We start from the raw sequence: 20875 nt of genomic DNA, 5'->3' as shown, positions 1-20875 counted from the left end.
TACACTGCGCTGGGAAGCGCGTCGCATACCAGTGACGCGGGCAAGCATGGCGGAGAGGAAGAGAAAGTCTAGACACCGGAGCAACAGCAGCAGTAGCAGCAGTTCTAGTAGTTCCAGTAACGAGGAGGAAAGGGTACCGAGGCGAGATGAGCAGCAGCAGCAGCAGCAGCAGCAGCAGCAGCAGCAGCAGCAGCATGAGGAGGAAGAGACGGAAGAACGCTGGGTGGGACCGATGCCCACCGAGGCTTCCCAGAGCAAGAAGAGGAAAGGTTATTATCGGATCCGCCGCTCGGCTTTGTTGTCACTTTGTTATCTTTTTACTGTGTAGTTAGTTGTTCTTTTGTTTAGTCGTCTTTCTGTCAGGCAAATTCAATGACGAAACCGATCGTCTGTGAAAGGTTATATAATGATATTGGTGCCATGTGATGCGCAGCCTCGGTAACTGCGGGAATATAGCTGTAGTTCTAGCACAAGACTCAACATTTTATTCATTATTAGTGCTGTCATAATAAGGAAATTATTAGACAGAGGGTGTTGTAGACTGACCACCGGTAAGTCTACAACACCCTATAATGATGATCCGTTTATTGTATAGCTTTTACACGTGGTTTACTTTGTAAAATGAGCTGCTCTGATATTGTTGTCCTAAATAACACTAAGGATCTGATTAATTTTCCTCTCTTCCACCCAAGTTCTTGAGTTTGAAAAAGTTTACTTGGACAACCTTCCCAGTGCCTCGATGTATGAGCGCAGTTACATGCACAGAGATGTGATCACACACATTGTATGTACCAAGTAAGTAAAAGTTTCCTCCCCGGTTTGCCTTTCTCCCTTGTTTTGATGAATAACCCCCGCTGCCAGTTGATCCTGCATCGTTATGTCATTTTTTTAACTCCTGGTTTTTGAGTTAAAGACTACATAGAACTGTGCATTTGGTTGATTGTATTTTAAAGATTACAAATCGTGATTAGTACCGTTTATAATAAACCCGTTATTTTTGTCGTAGATCAATTCACTTATCGTTTGTTAAAATAATATACATACAGGACTAAAAACATGGGAAGAGGGAACTTAATTCTCTTTAATCTTCTTTTTTTTTTTAAATTATTTTATGCTATTTTTAAAGGGACACTCAGGAGTAAAATACACCTGAACACAAAATTACTAGTTATTGCACTGTTGACATCACAACAAAGGGTTGCTTTGTATATACACGTGGTGTCTTTTTAAAATGGTACACCGTTATGAAATGTTTGTATATGTAATGTTGCATATTGCATTAATAGAGTAATAATAATTTACAGGCTGTTCTGTATCATATGTAGCATAATCTTGTTTATTGTTATTTTTCTATTTATTATGGAATTGAGAACACCTGACTAGGTCAGACTCTTTATCTATGATTTTTCTTTCTTTTTGTGTATTGATAAGTTTTTTTTTTTTTTATGCTTTCAGGACAGACTTTATTATAACTGCCAGTCACGATGGGCATGTGAAGTTCTGGAAGAAAGTAGAAGAAGGGATCGAATTTGTAAAGCATTTTCGGAGCCATTTAGGTACCTGTGATTTTATTTATTTATTTTACCCTTGCCACCGTATTCAAAATGAGCCATAAATACTAAGAAACTTGTTACCTGTCTATTGTTGCAGGAGTGATTGAGAGTATCGCAGCCAGTGTTGAAGGAGCTCTTCTCTGTTCTGTTGGAGAAGACCAAGCAATGAAAGTATTTGATGTGGTGAACTTCGACATGATCAATATGTTGAAACTTGGGTAGGTACTAGTGCTGTATGTTAGTTCAAAAAGAATAAGGTCAAGTTTCACTGCTTGCTTAATTTCTGTTGACCAACTCTCTGTTTTTACTTACAGACCAGTACACTGCAGCCTTTATGCACATTGTAATGCGTATGATAGCTGAGTGACCCCTTTAAATGTATATAGTGAACCCCCTTGCAAATGCGTAGAGGTTTGCCTCTTTCCCCACCCTCCAGATGTTTGGTGTGCGGGAAATGCGTTTGGCTGCCGGTCTAACAAGGCCCACTGTCTGCATGCGTGGAAAGAGCTTCCATTTATTTCAATGGGACTGTATTTCTGTCTATGCTAATTAGTGGCAGGATCTGCCTGACTCTGGAGGGTGAGGGGGGCTGCATCTCTGGAGCTGCTGCTTCTTCCAAAGATAATTTATTATTTGGTGACGCTGTATGGGACATTATACTGTCCACTTCAGGCATCCTTTAAATAAATTTGGACATACAGTGTTTGTGCTGGATAAGCATACCCTCCCAGGTCAACATTTAGCAGTCTCTGTTCAGCCGTGTGTGCATGTTATCTACTTGTTAACGTGATGTGTCTAAAAGCCATATTCTTGTGGGTACCTTGTCATCGCAAAAAAGTAATGTGTACCACGTGGGTCGCTCTGTAATATATAGGATTTATTCACTAATTGGGTTGTAGGTAACTTTTTATAGTGAGTTAAAAATATATTATTGCATTAACTGTGGATTATATGGGGCCAACAAAAGCCCCCTTCTGTCACATGAATGGCGAAGTTGGCCTTGTATAACACTTCATCCTACATAACTTACTTAAACTCAATAATTGTTATGTGAAAAGTGAGTCAGGAATATTTTGCTGGTTGCTATGGTGACAAGACCACTTTTCCAACTTGCTACCAGATTTTTTTTTAAATATCTCATGAATAAATCATTTTATTTTCTAATTGGGAGCAGATGTGTATTATATTGGTTATTTAAGGCACAGACATGTTATTTTACAAAAGATATAGTAGGCAAAGTACAATAACTCTTTTCTTAACATTATAGAAACGCTGGAGTTTAAACCTTTGTAGAATGTTTCTATTCTAATTTATGGAGCACCAATGTGAAAACAGAACAGCAGCCAGGTTTTAACCCTTTCCCCCAGCTATGTACCTTCTTAACACCATTCTCCTCCGCATGACTCCTCTAACGCGCCAACGTAAACCGCAGTACAGCACAAGAAATAAGACACAAGTACCTTTAGACACGCTGGGGTTTAGGGATTGATTTACAAGTACAAGTTTTTAAGTAGCGTTACGATCAGAAGTGCAGTTTCTCAACACCTCCTTAGTTGAGGATCAACCAGGCCTGTGTTTGTTAAATTAAGGAATCACTAAACTTTTTTTATGTGAAGGAAATATATGAAATTACTTTCTTATTACATAACAAACGCTAATGTATTGTTTTTTCTTTTCTTTCCCCTCCGTGATAATTTTTTCTTCCTTTTTTGAAGCTTTCACCCTGGGCAGTCTGAGTGGATTTATTGCCCTGGAGATGCGATCTCGGCGGTGGCTTGCTCAGAAAAGAGTACCGGAAAGATCTTTGTATACGACGGCCGTGGGGACAACAAGCCGATGCATGTATTCTCCAAGCTGCACTCCTCTCCGCTAACCGCAGTCCGACTCAATCCCGTGTATAAAGTCGTTGTGTCGTCTGATAAAAGCGGGATGATAGAATACTGGACTGGCCCTCCGAAGGGATACAAATTTCCCAACAATGTCAATTGGGAGTTCAAGACCGACACGGATTTGTATGAGTTTGCCAAATGTAAGGCGTATTCTACCAGTATAAGTTTTTCCCCAGATGGCCAAAAAATGGCCACCGTCGGATCTGACCGGAAAGTTCGAATATTCCGTTTTTTGACTGGAAAACTCATGCGGGTGTTCGACGAGTCTTTGAGCGTAAGTAACAGCCGGACCCTTTTATTGCTATCCCTTTTCATTTATTAAGAGATTATTTGTATTTAGTTAATGATGGAGTAAGGATTGTATGTTGTTTTACACGCTTATATTCTCTAGAGCTTTGTTTGAAGCTCTCTACTCTTCTGACAGACGTACCATCCTTTTCATATTCGTTTTCATAGACCATTCCGTTCGTTTTAAATTAATTTGTAGCATGTCCAGAAACTCCTTGATAACCTGACGCTGTGCGGCTGACCCTGCGTTTACTGAGCAATTTGTCTCCCCATCGCGGGAGCAGAACGTTTTGCAGTGCAGTTTGCTTGCTGCTTGCGGTTTGACCTTCTGAACAACATATTGTGTCAACGTGTCTTTCTGTAAATTGGAAAGAGTTTGAAATCATTTTGTAACATTTTAAATCACGCGCAGGAATTGTCTCCAGTGTCTGATCTTAACCTTTTGAACAAGAGGCTGCCAGTAGGTTTTCGCCTTGAACATTATCATTGGCACGGAAGGTCAGCAGCGAGCAGCTGCCTTTTCATGTTTTAGGTGTTGAAGGCCTTTTGAAAGATGTTACGTTGAGACTTTGTGGTCTCTCTGAATGTATAGACTGAGCCAATTTGCCCTCTGATTCCAAGCAGATGGAATCCCCTTCTTGGAATGTTTTATAATCTTGCTTACTGTTAAGTAATCCCACACGCTGTTCCTTTCCGCATTCACTGTAGGAGCAGTGTGCCTGCTTTAATGCAGCTTGTTAGTGAATCTGCTCCAGCTTATTCATCAGACTCTATATAGGGTATATTCACTAAACGGAGAGTTGTCAACTTCAACTGGTTTCAACTCTCTTGTTTACTATTCATTAAAAAGGGTCAACGTTGGCAAGTTTCTCCTGCAAAAGGCTGAGCTGGCCCTGCATGATGCATAAGTCAAAGGGTGAATAAATCTTGAATGTTTAACTATACATTATTCAGGCCCAACCAAGCTCTTCCCCCAGCAGAAGCTCTCCGGGGTCCTCGTAATGCATAGCGAGGAGAAGGAGCTGAAACAAACTCTCCTTTTAGTGACTAGACCCCTATGCCTCTACACGTGTGTGTGTATTTACTAAAGGGTAACTTCCGTTATTTCTTTTAAAAGTGCGATTTTCTTTTAGTTTTGGCATCATGTTACCAGGCAGTTACATATTGGAAATTTGTATGCGTTCTCACTCTGTTAGCTTAGCCCAATCTACGACAAACACCGCGACTCCTTATCATACTGCCTTGTAGTAAACAATAATATGGCTTAGCGTGACGTTCTTATAACTAGAGCTGAAACAACGAATCGATAAAATCGATAATAATCGATAACGGAAATCATCGATAACGATTTCCGTTATCGATTAATCGAGTGATCGATTCGTCGTTGGAGCACTAGGCTCCTTTTACTTACCTCCGCCAGCGTTCCCCGCTTCTGCTCCACGCTCTGCAGTCTCCGCCTTCTTCAAGCTACGTGACGACGGATGTGACGCGCGTCTACTATCAAGTTGGAAGTGGAACAAGTTCGTAGCGGAGGTAAGTACTCTTTATGTCTATTGTCTGTGCGAATGTTTATGTGCGAGACTGGGTGCGCGGCAGAGTGTGTGTGTGTGTGTGTGTGTGTGTGTGTGTGCGTGCGTGCGTGTGTGTGTGTGTGTGTGTGTGTGTGTGCGTGCGTGCGTGCGTGCGTGCGGCAGAGTGAGTGGGGGGGTGCGCGGCAGAGTGAGTGGGGGGGTGCGCTGCACAGTGAGTGGGGGGGTGCGCTGCACAGTGGGGGGGGGGTGCGCTGCACAGTGGGGGGGGGTGCGCTGCACAGTGGGGGGTCCGCGGCACAGGGGGTGGGGGGTCCGCGGCACAGGGGGTGGGGGGTCCGCGGCACAGGGGGTGGGGGGGCAGGGGATGCAGGGCAGGATGTGAGTGCAGGGCAGAGTGGGGCCAGGAGACTGGATGCAGGTCAGAGTGGGGGTGGGAGGGCAGGGTGGCAGACTGGGTGCAGAGCAGAGTGGGGGTTGGGATGCAGGGCAGGGTGTGAGACTGGGTGCAGAGTAGAGTGGGGGTGGGGGGGCAGGGCAGGGTGTGAGACTGGGTGCAGAGCAGAGTGGGGATGCAGGGCAGGCTGTGAGACTGGGTGCAGGGCAGGCTGTGAGACTGGGTGCAGGGCAGGCTGTGAGACTGGGTGCAGGGCAGGCTGTGAGACTGGGTGCAGGGCAGGGCAGGGTGTGAGACTGGGTGCAGGGCAGGGTGTGAGACTGGGTGCAGGGCAGAGTGGGGATGCAGGGCAGGCTGTGAGACTGGGTGCAGGGCAGGCTGTGAGACTGGGTGCAGGGCAGGCTGTGAGACTGGGTGCAGGGCAGAGTGGGGGTGGGGATGCAGGGCAGAGTGAGGGTGGGGGCACAGTGCAAAGGGGTGGGGGCACAATGCAAAATTCTTTTAAATAAACGAAAAATTTGCGTATTGTTTTTTTTATCCGATTAATCGATTAATCGAAAAAATAATCGGCCGATTAATCGATTATTAAAATAATCGTTAGTTGCAGCCCTACTTATAACATTCTATAGAGGAATAGACTTCATAACCATTCCCATAGAGAATTGCCTCAGAAGTAACCGAATTATCACATGACTAACAACAATGGCAGCCTCGAGGTCTTCACAAGTTTATTGGAGCAAAAGGAGATTAAATTGTTGTTCGTCAATGCTAACCTACATTACTGTATACAGAGCTGTATTTTATGTTCATGATATTTTTCCACAGTACTTCCCCTTTAAATGTACACAGGCATATGTATCTGTCTTTAAATCACTTCTTTTTCTTTTAGTAGTATCACATGTTCTTTCTTTTCTTTGTTTTTATTTAACCCTACACACGCGCACACAACACCGTCCAGTAGACCCTCTCCTCCCTCCCAACAACACACTGTTACATCTCCTGCAGAGCCATGGTGTAAATTCTCGCTCACACCTGGCATGGCATACAGCGAAGGTCCCATCATGGTGCAATTCCCACTGTGACGAGATATATGTATGTGTGTAAATACCTATTCTACCATAAACAAGTAACCAAATCCCTGTTAAGTTATTGTAGTTGCATGTATTATGTTTACATATTTGATATTGCCAAAATGTGGTGTTTTAGACAAGTAATTCACGATCTTAATTGCTCGCCCAGATGTTCACAGAACTCCAGCAGATGAGGCAACAGCTTCCGGACATGGAGTTTGGACGACGCATGGCGGTGGAACGGGAGCTGGAGAAAGTAGATGCAATAAAACTCATGAATATCATTTTTGATGAGACTGGACACTTCGTATTGTATGGGACAATGCTCGGAATCAAGGTTATCAATGTTGAAACCAACAGGTGAGTGTCGTTATTATTATTATTATTATTATTATTATTATTATGTTTTGTTAATAGTGCCCACAATTTACACAGCGCTTAACTGCATTGACTGTACAGGTTGTGCGCTGTCGATTTCCAGAGTGCACGGGGTTAATTTTGCTGGGAAACCAAAAACATTACACATTGGATTGTATGAGCAACGCACTTTTTATCATGCAGCCTTTCTGTGCCAGCTTCAAAGCAGAAGGGAGGATCTGTTTTTGGTTTATGGCAACAATCATGTTAAAACGTATTTCTCCTGGCGGCAGTCAAAACCCCTTTGGAACAAAAGAAAAACGTTAACATTAGCTAAAGATCCATGTGTTCTTTACAAGGACAAACAGAAACGATTGCCAGAGGTCAGATATTAGGATTAGTGAAAGAGTTTGTGAGTATTAGTTGGAGATTATGAGGCGACTTGTCGCGGTGCTACTGTAGTTATACTGAATTATTCGATATGGAAAACTCTTTTTTGTGATGGACGCTGTTTTTTTCTTGCAGATGTGTGCGTATTCTGGGTAAGCAGGAGAACATCAGGGCGATGCAGCTCGCTCTTTTCCAAGGAGTGGCTAGGAAGCATCGCGCTGCCACCACGGTAGAGATGAAAGCCTCGGATAATCCTGTCCTCCAGAGCGCCCAGGCTGACCCCACCATTGTATGCACAGCCTTCAAAAAGAATCGCTTTTACGTGGTTAGTCCAGCCTACGCAACAAATCTTATTTCTTACAATTAATAGCCCAAAATACAGTGTGTCGGGTTTACACCTAAGGTGATCTGCTTGTCTCGTGCAATATGAATTCACTACTAAAGAATGAATGCTGGATCACCACCAAAGCATAAGAGTACCGATGTAATGAATCATTGCCAGGGTGATCTTGGTAAAAGCAGGTGAAGTTTCCAGTTCATAAGGAATCCAGAGTTTGGTAGTAAATGCTTCTTGATCTTGTAGGAACCATATACATATGCTTGAATTTTCAGAAACTTATATATATTAATAGTTTTTTGGTTCCCCCCCCCCCTGTTCTTCCAATCCCCTATAGCCACGTTCTGAATGAAAGCCGGGGTATCTGGTGACTCTCGTACCTCTGAAGCCATGGATCCCTTGTTTTCACTTCAGATCGGTGGAGATTTTAAGTCTATTTAACGTCAGTGTACCGGTGTAAAAATGGAGCGGCACCTCGGAGGCAGCCAAAGACCGCTGTTCACACCTTGCTTGTTCCAACTGATCTGGCTGTCAAAAGAAGGAAGAAAAGCTTCATGAACCTTTAAAAAGTACATGGAGTCCTTCCACAATTACAGCGGCACCTTTTAGTATAATTTTGGCTTCTACAAAATAAGCCATAAATTATTTAGTGTCTACTAGCTCTTTAAAATGGATCTGCCTGTCATTATCATTTTATATATATATTTTTTAATCAAAACTATTACGCTGTAAATTGCAGTGTCATTAGAATAATTATCCTAGTTAGAAGCTGTGATGGCAACAGTTGCCCTTTAAAACGATTGTTTTTGCTTTGCGTGCCCATATTTTTTCCAAGAAACGTACACATTCCCTGAGCCTTTTTCGAATTGAGTTGAAATGTGGATGATTTGGTGCTTGCTTTGACTTTTTTACCCCATGTTCTCTGCTGTGGCCAAGAGGATTTATTATGTTCTCCCAGCTGGAAAGCTGTGACAAAGGGCCTCTTCCAGATGTATAGAAAAGCAAATTACCATTGAAGTCAACAGTTGTGCGCTTGTTTTTTTTCGTACCATGGTGTGCCTGTAACAATTTTCCTTTCATTTGGATTTGGAAACTTTTGATAAATGGCCATTTTAAGTGGAACATCACACATCCGCCGCTGATGGGAACAGTCAGAAACTCTTCTACAGATTCACAAACACTACGGTTACGGAAAGGCCGCCAGCAGCTAATCTGTCCACATGTTCTGTTTCTAATGTCTGAAAGCATTCATTAGTGTTGCAAACGTTCAGCTTCTGGGTAATTGTCTAGAATATTTTGTGATGTCATTTTTATGCACAACTATTGCTTTAATTCTGGTATTGGAGGTACGTTTGCCGTACATTTGCTGTATTTTCCGTACTATTTTATGAACTGAATAATGCTTTTCCTTATAAGTTGCTAAAACTTTTTTGTATTCTAAATAAGGGTCCTCCGGGGTGTCAATGGGTTTGCGCCCTCCTCTACTGTATGCAAGTAATGCAGGCGATACGGTGCTTCTCTACATGGACCTTAAGTTGTCCACCCTGAATCAGCGTGATTCCATTAAATCCTTTTGTCTTCAGTCAATAACATCTACTTAGGAATATAGATTTTCTCGGGTCAAATCTTGTTGTAAATAATGTGGGGAAGCATCTTTTTCTTTCGTTTTATGTTTCTTTCTTCGTAGAGAGTCAATGGAATGAATCCTTGTTTTAGATTATCTGAAATATTATGGGTGTTCTAGTTTCTTCTTCTCCCTGCATATCCTCGTGGTATGGCATGACCTTTGGAGTTCTGATCCTGCACCCCTCTCAAACTTCTTCGAATCTGTTTTTGGTTCAAGGGTATTCTAAAAACACATTTCAGAATAAGGGGTAATGAGCTCCGTCTAGACGCATAATTTCCAGACCACTCCTGGTTATCAGAAACATCCTACCATCTTTTTTGATTTTTTTTTTCTTTTCTTTTTGTTTTGTTTTTTGTTTTTTTTTGACTTGTAACTTCTAAATTATAGTTTACCAAAAGGGAACCAGAAGACACAAAAAGTGCGGACTCAGACAGAGACGTATTCAATGAAAAACCCTCAAAAGAAGAAGTTATGGCTGCCACTCAAGCAGATGGACCAAAACGTGTTTCTGACAGCGCCATTATTCATACCAGCATGGGAGACCTTCACGTCAAGCTGTTCCCCGTGGAGTAAGTAAACTGCCTGTTTTCTTTGATATTCTGCTTGTTTATGGGAACTAAAGCATTTTGGGAAAATGATTCTTGGTTTGAATAAATGATTGGCATAAAGAGGCAAACTGTAAACTTTAAAGTAAAATAGAGTTTGCATAGATAAATCCCTTAATGTGAAGTGGTTTTGTTTTCAGATAATGAAAGCAGAGATAGAGCAAATCTTAAGTGATATTACACATTAAAGCTTCGATGAAAATCAAGCCAGGAAAACTGCATACATAAATACACAAGCCGTGATAACATAATCCTCTGATAATTCCAGAAAGTATTGTTCTCTTCGTTGGATAACCATTTTACAGTATGTCTAATGCATTTTTAACGCAGGTGTCCCAAAACGGTGGAAAACTTTTGTGTCCATAGCAGAAATGGTTACTACAACAGCCATGTTTTTCACAGAATCATTAAGGTGGGTACATGCGCTTTAGATCATTTCTGGGTTGTTATGTGCAATTCTTTCTTCCCATTTTAGCACTGGCACCTTATCATTAAAATACCCAGTGAGTTCCATATGTGCATAAATGGTTTGTATTCTTGACACTAAAGCAATATATCACCTTGTAATTTGCATAGGTCAAAAAATATCTTACTACAGCTTTCCCCTACGCTAGTCTGTGGCTTGCGCTATTTGCACTAATTTGTCATTACATTCTGTGATCACCAATCGTGGAAGAACAGAGGCTGCTTCAACCTTCCTACTGAAATAACAAAGCATTTGTAAATCAAAGTATGCTGTAGTCAGTAGATTTGTAAGATAACTGGCTGGTGAGATGACCAGTTCATGCAGAACAATAATAAATCGGTATTATACATCTATAACATACCCATGTTTGAGAGTCACACTCATCCATGATATCTTGAAATTAATTATTGAGCATAAATAGCTTTTTAAAAATAAAATTAAGTATAAATTCGGGTGAACTCATAATAATGCGTTTAGCACTACTGGTTGGCTTGAAGCAGCAGTTACTCGGTGGTAGAATTGAAATTGGTGCGAGTGCTTACCACACACATACACGGTGCGGTCCTGTTAGAAGCGATTATCTTTATATTGATGCCAATTCCCTATTTTATCTCTTAGGGATTCATGATTCAAACTGGTGATCCAACCGGCACTGGAATGGGAGGTGAGAGTATATGGGGTGGAGAATTTGAGGATGAGTTCCACGCCACATTGCGGCATGACCGGCCCTACACTTTGAGCATGGCCAACGCTGGCTCCAACACCAATGGATCCCAGTTCTTCGTTACCGTCGTACCAACGGTAAGGAAAAAGTAATTGAATTATTATTAAATCAGCTGATCATTATGTATAATATATATATAATTGTAAACTGAATTTAGGATTTCTGTGGGAAAATGTCTTTAGGTACATATGTGTATAATTTATTATTTGTGGGGCAGAGGTTGGCTCAGGAAAAAGGGAGGCTTTGGGCTGCTTATTTAAAGGCATATGAGAGCTGAGTTCCCCCTTTACATTTCCGTTGTGTTACTTTTGCTCATGCGTGGATGCAGATTTGTTCAGCTGAGCGCATCTCCCTGCTCGTGATGTGTTTACCACCAGTCAGCCCCAGCACTAACCTTGTGAACAATGATGTGACAAGCGTCTTATCCTCAATTTCAGTGCCAACGATACTCCATTGGGTTGTCGGTGACTAAACTGTCCCTTTTTTAAAAAGGTGAACTCACCTGACCATAAACTGATATCACTATCTCAATATCTACAGTAAAAAAGTCCCATTGTGATAAAATACTTCACTGAGTTCGATAAGATGATCTAAATGTTGGCAAATCATTCCAGTCGCTATCAAAGGCAGATTGTTGGAGTAATAAAAGTACAAATATGGGTTGCTAAGTGCTACTGTATCTTTATTTGACCTGAATGAAGTCCATGACCTGCAAAATGTATCTTGTTTAGTTTAACCTCTTTGAAAGACCTCGGCATCAGCCTCTTTCTTAGTACTAATGCAGCCTTCTTAGAAACAGCCTTCACATATGTGTATACTCCGTCATACCGTGTTCAAACAGTGACGACTTACTCCGAAGAGTTATCTGCTCTCCAGAACATACATGTGTTTCTGGTTCTTGGCTTGGTGGAGGAGGTAACGTTGCGTCTGAAAGCTAAAGCGTGTTCCCCAGAGAGGCAAGTGTCTGGGTGTGCTGACGTGATGTATGCTGTCTCTCTTGGGATTAAGTAACCGTCTGCTTCTCTCTCTCTCGCAGCCTTGGCTCGACAACAAACACACTGTATTTGGGCGAGTTACTAAAGGAATGGAAGTTGTCCAAAGAATTTCAAACATCAAGGTTAACCCGAAAACAGACAAACCGTATGAAGACATCACCATAATCAGCATTACTGTCAAATAAGCCCATGTTTTTAAACCGTAATGAGAATGTACATAAGTCTTTTTTGTTTTTCTTTTTATAAAATGCTTGGGATGGAGGAGAATATTTTGCAAATTGAAAATGTTCCTCAATAATTAAAATCTACGGAACTGATTTGTTTTTTATGTAGCTTTTGATTCATGTTGACATTTTCAGATAGCTGAAATTTGGATTTTGAGTGCCGTAAAGTAAAATGCCATTCAGTAGGGGGGGGTTCGTTGTGCATCGCCATCTGTCTGTACATCAACATAAACAGGAGGCCATAATCCAAACGTAGAGGGTCAGAAGCTTAGATGTCAGGGAAGTTTTAGTTTACTGAGAGTCTGGTAGATAAGAAGTGGTAGAGCTCATGCAGTGATGGGATTTAAACATGCATGGGACAGGCATATGGCTTCTGAATCTGTGACAAACCAAGGATTGATTACCAAGTCTTTACATCAGAAGAACCAGCAGACTAGATGAGCCGAATGGTTCTTTTCTGACGTCAATTTCTGTTTCGTGGTGCAGTTTGTGCTTCTCCAAGAAGGGCTGAGCTGCTCCTGCATAACACACGGCTCCGCTGGAGAGGTGGTCTCCCCATTTTACAGGGATAATCAAGCCCTTCTTTGGAGTAGAAGCTCGGTGGGGTTGGCTGCTTTATCTCTATAATAAGAAAGATTTGGGTAACTCAGTGCGCAGCAAGTCATCGCGTTGGCTTAAAATGGAAGAACTGGGCCTATGGTGAGAGACAGCATTTGGGAGTTGTATGATTGCAGGTGGTCAGTCCCATATATCTATGCTTTACCACAGAGATGGTGAGAAGGGGGAATAAATTCTTGTCTGCGGTACACTTTATTATCTACTAATGCATAAAGCCAGCAAGTTGAAACTGTAGCCCTCCAAATTGTATACTGCTTTGGTCAATGTGAACATACACTATACGACCAATGTATGTGGACACCCATTGCTAAGAGGTGTATAAAATCAAGCACGTAGTCAGCCGTCTCTATAGACCAGGGGTGTCAAACCTGTGGCCCTCCAGTTGCTGCAGGACTACATCTCCCATACTCCTCAGCCAGACCCTTAGCTGAAGCTGAGCATTATGGGAGATGTAGTTCTGCAGCAGCTGGAGGGCTGCAGGTTGGACACCCCTGCTATAGACAAACATAGGTAGTGGAATGGGTCTAAAGAGCTTAATGAGATTTTTGACCTGGTCCACATTTGTTCTGAAGTGGAAGCATCTAGGAGTAACCACTGCTCACCCAAGAAGGCAGTAGACCATGCACACTCAGAGCGGAGCTGCTGAATTCTGAAGCATGTAAAATTCACCTGTCTTCTGTAGCATCACTCACTAGAGTTCCACATTGCCTTTGGAAGCAACATCAGCACAGGCACTGTATGTCACCAGCTTTATGAAATGGGTTTCCATGGCCGAGCAGCTGCACACAAGCCGAAGATCACTATGCACGGTGCTAGGCTTCAGCAGAAGCAGTGGAAACGTGTTCTCTGTAGTGATGAATCACAGTTATCTGGCAGTCTGAGGACAAATGTGGGTTTGGTGGATGCCAGGAGAATGCTGAATCTACTGAAATGCATAGTGCCTACTGTAAAGTTTGATGGAGGAGTGATAACATTCTGGGGCTGTTTTTTAGGGTTTGGGTCTTCGTTCCAGTAAAGGGTAATGTAAGTGCTACCAGCTTGGGGAATGTCCTTTCTTGTTTAACCACGACTGTGCCCCTATGCCACAAAGTAAGGTCCGTAAAGACACAAACACCTTTCAATTGGAATTACAGGTTGCGAGCCAGGCCTTCTTGGCCAAGAGGAGTGCCTGACCTCAGAAATTCTCCGGCAGAATGGGCAAAAATTTTCCTGCCATACAGTGGCAGTACAATCGGGTAAAGCCTTCTTCCCGGACAAGAAGACCGCTACAGCAAAGAAAGGGTTAATAGAGCGTAGCCCTCCCCCTTTACCCATAAAGCCAGGCTTACCCGGAACGAGTCAGTTTTTCTTCTTGTCCCATACAGGGACGGACGGCTACAGCAGGGGATTTTTTTCCCCCGAAGAATCCTCTATGGTGAGGCGCACGGGTTGCTGCCTGGGGGTCGTTATCCTCCGATTGCTCCCCGGGTGGTGAGCAGAGCGAGGTCTCCTCCGTAGCATTGGTGTTACGGAGGAGTTCTGTTGGAGCAGCTTTATTTCCGGCTGTGCGCAGTGAGTGGAACGCACGCCCGGGTGGCGTTGCGTTCCACTGAAGATCCGATCGCGCTACTGCGCATGCGCGTATCGGATCATCTGGAGGGCGCCAAATTCAAACCTTTAAAAGGTTTTGCAGTTCCTGTCTGTTCTGCAGGGCAGTTTTCAGCACAGGATACCGTGTCACCAGCCCCCCCACACGGTTCAGAGGATTTGGAGGTAAGATTTCTTTATCTTTCCCTTCATTTGTCTCTGCCTCCAGAAGACTATAAAAAAAAAAAAAAAAAAAAAAAAAAACACCCTTTCCTGTTTAAGGGTTATTTTTCTTCATTCACTAATTTTTTGTTGTGTCTTGCCAGATGTCTAGTCCGGTTTCTCCAGGAGATAAAGATAAGAAACCTGCTCCCACTCCAAGGAAGGCCACTTTTAAGGCAAAGCATGCAGCTTGCTCTGAGTGTGCTACCCCTCTTCCTGACGGATGCAGGAAAAAGTTATGTAATGCCTGCTCGGCGGAGCAACTTTCTAAGGAAAAGCAGAAAGACTTGCAATCCTTCCTGGGATGGTTCCAGGAAAACCTTGCGCAGACCTTTGAGGCTTTTCAGGTTTCAGCAGCTCAAGCCCAGTCAAAGGTTCCGAGTAGGCCCTCCCGCAAGCGCAAAAGATCTCGGTCATCTTCCAGATCAGAGCTTTCATCTGGTGAAATTTCTCAGTCCTCAAGCTCTACAACTTCGAGTTCAGAGGAGGAGTCCGTTTTTCCTACCCAAGACCTTAGGAAGTTCACCAAAGAGGTGACTCGTCTGGTATCGGACGAAGAGGTCACCAAGATTAAGGGCTTCCCTGTTCTTCCCAAGCTAAAGCTGCTTATGGAAAGGGAATGGAAATACCCAGGGAAGAGGGTTTTTCTCTCCAAGCATTTCAAACATCTTTTCAAGCTCCAGAGTGATGAGCGTTGGGATGAGCCCCCTAAGGTGGACGTTCAAATAGCGCAATTGTCAAAAAAGACTACTATACCAATTGGAGGAGTCTCTGGGCTAAAAGACTCCATGGACAGGAGGATTGAAACTTCCTGCAGGCGTATTTTCCAGGCATCAGGTGCCCAATCTAAAGCAGCTGTGGTCAGTGCAGCGGTCTCCAGGGCTCAAAGCTATTGGGTACAGGCCTTAGAAGAGTGCTTGCCAGATGATCAAGACTCAGAAATTTCTCAACTTCTTAAGAATTTGAGATTGTCCAATAGCCTTCTGACAGATTCCTCTCAGGAGATGGTGAAGACTTCAGCCCGCAATATGGGCTTATCCTCTGTGGCCCGCAGAGCGTTATGGTTACGATCCTGGTCGGCGGACACAGCCTCTAAGGCGGCTCTTTGCGATTTACCCTTTGAGAAGAATAAATTGTTTGGTGCTCAGTTGGATGACTTAATTAAACAAATGTCTGAGACTAAGAGGGCTCTTCCTCAGGATAAGCGTTCCAGATGGAATAGACGGTACCCATTTAAAACCTCCAGGCCCTTTCAGGCTTCTTCCAGAGCGCAGAATTTTCGAAGTTCCTTTGGAGACAAGAAGTTCCAGGATCGTCCTAAGAAGCAAGATAAGAGGAAATTCTGACAGAGTAGGGGGAAGGCTGCAGCAGTTCGCTCATGTTTGGGAACAGACTACGCACAGCAAGTGGATTCGGGATCTAATTTCCGAGGGATACAAGATCAAGTTTTCATCACTCCCCAGAAGTCAGTTTCTGATTTCCTCGTACCCTTCCCACTTAAAGAACGTGGCACTGCATTCAGCTTGCCTGTCTCTCCTGTCAAAGGGAGTAATAGAGAGGGTTCAGGCTCCTCTTCATTTTCAAGGAGTTTATTCCAGGCTTTTCCTAGTCCCAAAACCGGACGGATCATTTCGTCCCGTTTTGGATCTAAAGAGAGTGAACAGATGCATACCGTATCGCCATTTCCGGATGGAGAATTTATCTTCGGTCGCCCAGTTGCTCCAGCAGGGAGACGTCATGGCAACGTTAGACCTGAAGGACGCGTACCTTCACGTCCCGATTGCTCAGTCCTCCAGAAAATTTCTGAGATTTGCAATCCAAATTCGTGGGGTCGTTCATCATTTTCAATTCAAGGCTCTCCCGTTCGGTCTTTCCTCAGCCCCAAGGATCTTCACAAAGATTTTGTGTCCGTTGACTGCATCGCTTCGGGAAATGGGGATTTATATAGTTCCCTACCTCGACGACTGGCTCCTCAAGGCCGAGTCTCCATGGAAACTTCGGGCAGACCTTTCCACCACAGAACGGTTTCTGGAGAAGCACGGCTGGATTATAAACCTCAAGAAATCCAACCTCATTCCTTCCACCAGTATCCAGTTCCTTGGTTTAGGAGTGGATTCGATATCTCAAAGATTTTTTCTCCCATCATCAAGAAGATCAAAAAGGAGATCAGGTCCCTTCAGTTGAGCCCAACTTGTACTGTCAGGAAAGCCATGAGCATCCTTGGTCTCCTTACGGCATCCATCCCGGCGGTCAAGTGGGCAAAAGCCCAACTGCGGCCCCTGCAATGGGATATATTACGGAATTGGTCGAGACGAGAGGAAGACCTAGACCTAGATGTTACGATCTCAAGTCAAGTCTTATCCCACCTTACCTGGTGGAGGACGCCTTCGAACCTTTCCAGAGGCCTTTCTTTTCGTTCCCCCAGATGGGTGGTACTTACCACGGATGCTTCCGGCATAGGATGGGGCGCCCATTTAAATTGTCTATTCCGGCAAGGCGTATGGTCTCTAAGAGATTCGCGTCGTTCTTCCAATTTTCGGGAATTAAAGGCGGTTCTTCTTGCCCTCGTAGCCTTCAGGACCCTGCTGGAAGGTCGTGCAGTAAGGATTCAATCAGACAACGCCACGACGGTTGCATACATAAACAGGCAAGGGGGTACTCGGGTGAGGAGCCTTCAGATTCTCTGCTCTGTTCTGATGAGTTGGGCCCAGCAGCATCTGGCAGACATATCGGCCACACACATAAGGGGATGCGACAATTCCATTGCGGACGATCTCAGCCGTCTAAGATGGTCGCAGGCGGAGTGGTCTTTAACCGAGGGGACATTCGCCTCCCTGGTTTCGAGATTTGGCCTCCCGGAAATAGATCTGATGGCGTCCAGAAACAACAGGAAAGTTACAGTTTTCGCCTCTCTCAACAGGCGGGATTCTCCGGATTTCCTGGACGGTCTGTCCATGAAGTGGGATTTCCGTCTGGCTTATGTTTTTCCTCCAGTCGCATTGATTCCCCGCGTCCTCCAGAAGATACGGGCAGACGGAGCACGGGTCCTCGCCGTCATCCCTTACTGGCCAAACCGCAGCTGGTTTTCCCTCCTGAAACATCTAAGCCTTTCGTGTTGGGAACTACCCCTCTCGGATCACTTGCTGGACGATGGGGCTCTGCATCTGGACCAGCTACAGATGTTCAAATTGACGGCTTGGCTACTGCAAGGATGATTCTGCGGGGTCAAGGTGTTGAGGAAGATTTATCTGACTTGCTGTTAAAATCTGTTAGAGGCTCGACGTCAAAAATTTATTTTCGGGTCTGGAAGAAGTTTCTTCTCTGGTATGCCTCAAAAGACCTTTCGGTTTTTCCTCCTACTATCAACTCCATTTTGCTGTTTTTGAAGGATGGGTTTTCCGCGGGCCTCAGTGTCTCTACCCTTAAGGGTCAGGTTTCGGCCCTTAGTCATTTTTTTCTGATAGACCTGGCTTCGCAGTTACTGGTCAGACGTTTTTTTAAGGCCATCACCATTCAACGTCCGCCACGGAGGGCTCACTTTCCAGCGTGGGATCTGACGGTGGTTCTTCGCGCACTCTGCTCACCTCCGTTTGAACCCTTGGAGGAAGTGTCATTGAAGATCTTATCGTTTAAGACTGTGTTTTTGGTGGCCATTACGTCTGCCAAGCGTGTGGGAGAAATACAAGCCCTTTCTTCGTCTGAGCAGTTTACCATCTTACATCAGGATAAAGTGGTTCTCCACCTTCAACCTTCGTTTTTGCCTAAGGTCTTATCCAAATCTGCTATTAGTCAACCTCTGGTTCTTCCATCGTTTTTTCCATCTCCCTCCTCTCCGGAAGAATCTACTTGGCACATGTTGGATGTCAAGAGAGCCCTTGAATTGTATATTTCTAGGACTGCCTCTGTCCGTTCCACTGACCAATTGTTCATTTCTTGGTCTGGTCGGTCGGCAGGGAAGGCTGCCTCAAAAGCTTCCCTAGCAAGGTGGATCACAGGAACTATTCGTATGGGCTATCAAGTCTCTGACGTTCCTCTGTTGTCTCCTATCACGGCCCACTCCACCAGGGCTGTGTCTGCTTCATGGGCTGAGAAGGCTTCTGCTTCACCGGAAGATATTTGCAAAGCAGCTACGTGGTCATCGTTCAATACCTTTGTTTTCTCATCCTCTGCAGCGGATTTCGGGCGTAAGGTGCTCCAGGCGGTTGTTACCTAGGAGTTGGTTTCCCTCCCGTTCTTTAGGGATCTTGGTACATCCCGATTGTACTGCCACTGTATGGCAGGAAAAATGGAAATTTTTTACTCACCGTAAATTCCTTTTTCCTTAATACAGTGGCAGTACGGATTTCCCTCCCTTAATAAATTATTTTTTGCATTCAGTTTTGGTGTTCTTGTTATTTACTGACTCGTTCCGGGTAAGCCTGGCTTTATGGGTAAAGGGGAGGGCTACGCTCTATTAACCCTTTCTTTGCTGTAGCGGTCTTCTTGTCCGGGAAGAAGGCTTTACCCGATTGTACTGCCACTGTATTAAGGAAAAAGGAATTTACGGTGAGTAAAAAATTTCCATTTTTCACAGACACATATCTTGTAGAAAACCTTCCAGAAGAGCAGAGTCTGTTATAGCAGCAAAGGGGAGGCCAACTCCATATTCATGCCCATGTTTTTTTGAAATTGGGTTTTTAACTAGCTCATATAGGTTATGGTCAGGTGTCTACATGCCCTTGGTCTTATAATGTACCTTTAGAGTTAAGGGGATTATAAACACAATAGCACCCATTTTTATTACAACATGGATTTTTTCGTTCATGGGAAAAAAAGAATATCCCATTTGAAGATGGTTAGAGGAGGAAAAAAAGATACTCAAAGTTAAGGAAACTAAAACCAGAATCATGGAGAAAGAGACCTATTCAGTATATGAAATTTCAAGATGGCGCTGGTATCCTGAATCACAGAGGTCACTGACATAAATAATGGCAACATTCTCCTCACCCTTCTTCTCTTTTGGCAATACCTATTCACTCTAGTTTGAGCATTTTGCCTTTTTGTGGTGGCAACTGCGGCAATAGCCCTCCTGCGGTTTTAATTTAAATAACTGGGGGTGCTATTTGAAACCTTTGTGTATGTGTTAAGTACTCTTGTGCTTCTGGGTTTTCTAGACATTCGCTTTCACCAAATGTGAGTTGTAAAAACATAAGTGCACTAACCCACAGGGGCGGTGGTATAAATGATAATATGTTTATCACAGACAGGAACAAAAAATACATTGATATTGTGCTGAGACAAGGAGTTTATTTTTAGGCTGCCGTGGAAAGCAAGAAATATTGAAATGTTCACAAATTATTTTTGAGAAATATATATAAAACCAGGTGTGGACAAACTGTGGCATCGCGCTCCATTGTTTTCCTCTCTTGGCCTCGCGGTTTATCTACCCATGCATGACAATTTGTCCAATGTGGTCTAAGCAGAAAAGACAGAAACACAGCCAGTGCCGGTAGAGAATAGCTTCACAAATCATGCGACCACAGTAAGGCTCGAGCATTCAGAGATCCACGGTCAATCAGTAGTGAAGTGCTTGGCTAAGGCGTCATCCAAAGATCAGAAACCCCTTCCCCATCCCAAAAGTTATGTTGCAGTTATATATACACTGTACCCCGATCCCACCCTTACACCAACATTAGTGTTTATCTTTGTTTTATTAAATGTGTTAGATCCACAAAGTGAAAATGTGTGAAAACACATGGAGTAGGACTGACCCCGTATCACAAACTCAATCCCTCTTCCTAATACACAATTTGTGTACAAATATGGTAGGCTGCCTGGGCAACAAATATATCTACCATTGATATTAGTATTCTACTCATTTCCAGAACTGTTTTCATTCTATTTCACATTGAAGAAAGAAAACACGCAGTGTTACTTAAGAGCTAAGCTTCTGCTTCTCTGTATGCATTGCTGCCGTACATTATGATTGATTTTCTGCATACATATTTCCTACAATACTACGTTTGAGGTTACTAACTG

The 20875-nt window shown here is 43.6% G+C and overlaps 1 protein-coding gene across 1 annotated transcript; it reads left to right on the top strand.

Moving 5' to 3' along the window:
- The first annotated feature begins 33 nt into the window (after nt 1-33).
- On the top strand, nt 34-12544 carry PPWD1 (peptidylprolyl isomerase domain and WD repeat containing 1). Its single transcript, XM_053448014.1, has 11 exons — nt 34-269; nt 693-795; nt 1456-1556; nt 1651-1771; nt 3269-3716; nt 6896-7086; nt 7609-7798; nt 9825-10006; nt 10373-10454; nt 11127-11309; nt 12269-12544. The coding sequence occupies exons 1-11, from the start codon at nt 47-49 to the stop codon at nt 12410-12412; spliced, it is 1968 nt and encodes a 655-aa protein (XP_053303989.1). The 5' UTR covers nt 34-46; the 3' UTR covers nt 12413-12544.
- Nucleotides 12545-20875: the final 8331 nt, after the last annotated feature.

Source organism: Spea bombifrons, chromosome 1 (assembly GCF_027358695.1).
Source record: "Spea bombifrons isolate aSpeBom1 chromosome 1, aSpeBom1.2.pri, whole genome shotgun sequence".
Lineage (NCBI taxonomy): Eukaryota > Metazoa > Chordata > Amphibia > Anura > Pelobatidae > Spea > Spea bombifrons.
Note: the sequence above shows the minus strand (reverse complement) of the source record. Positions and strands in the feature narration are given on the sequence as shown.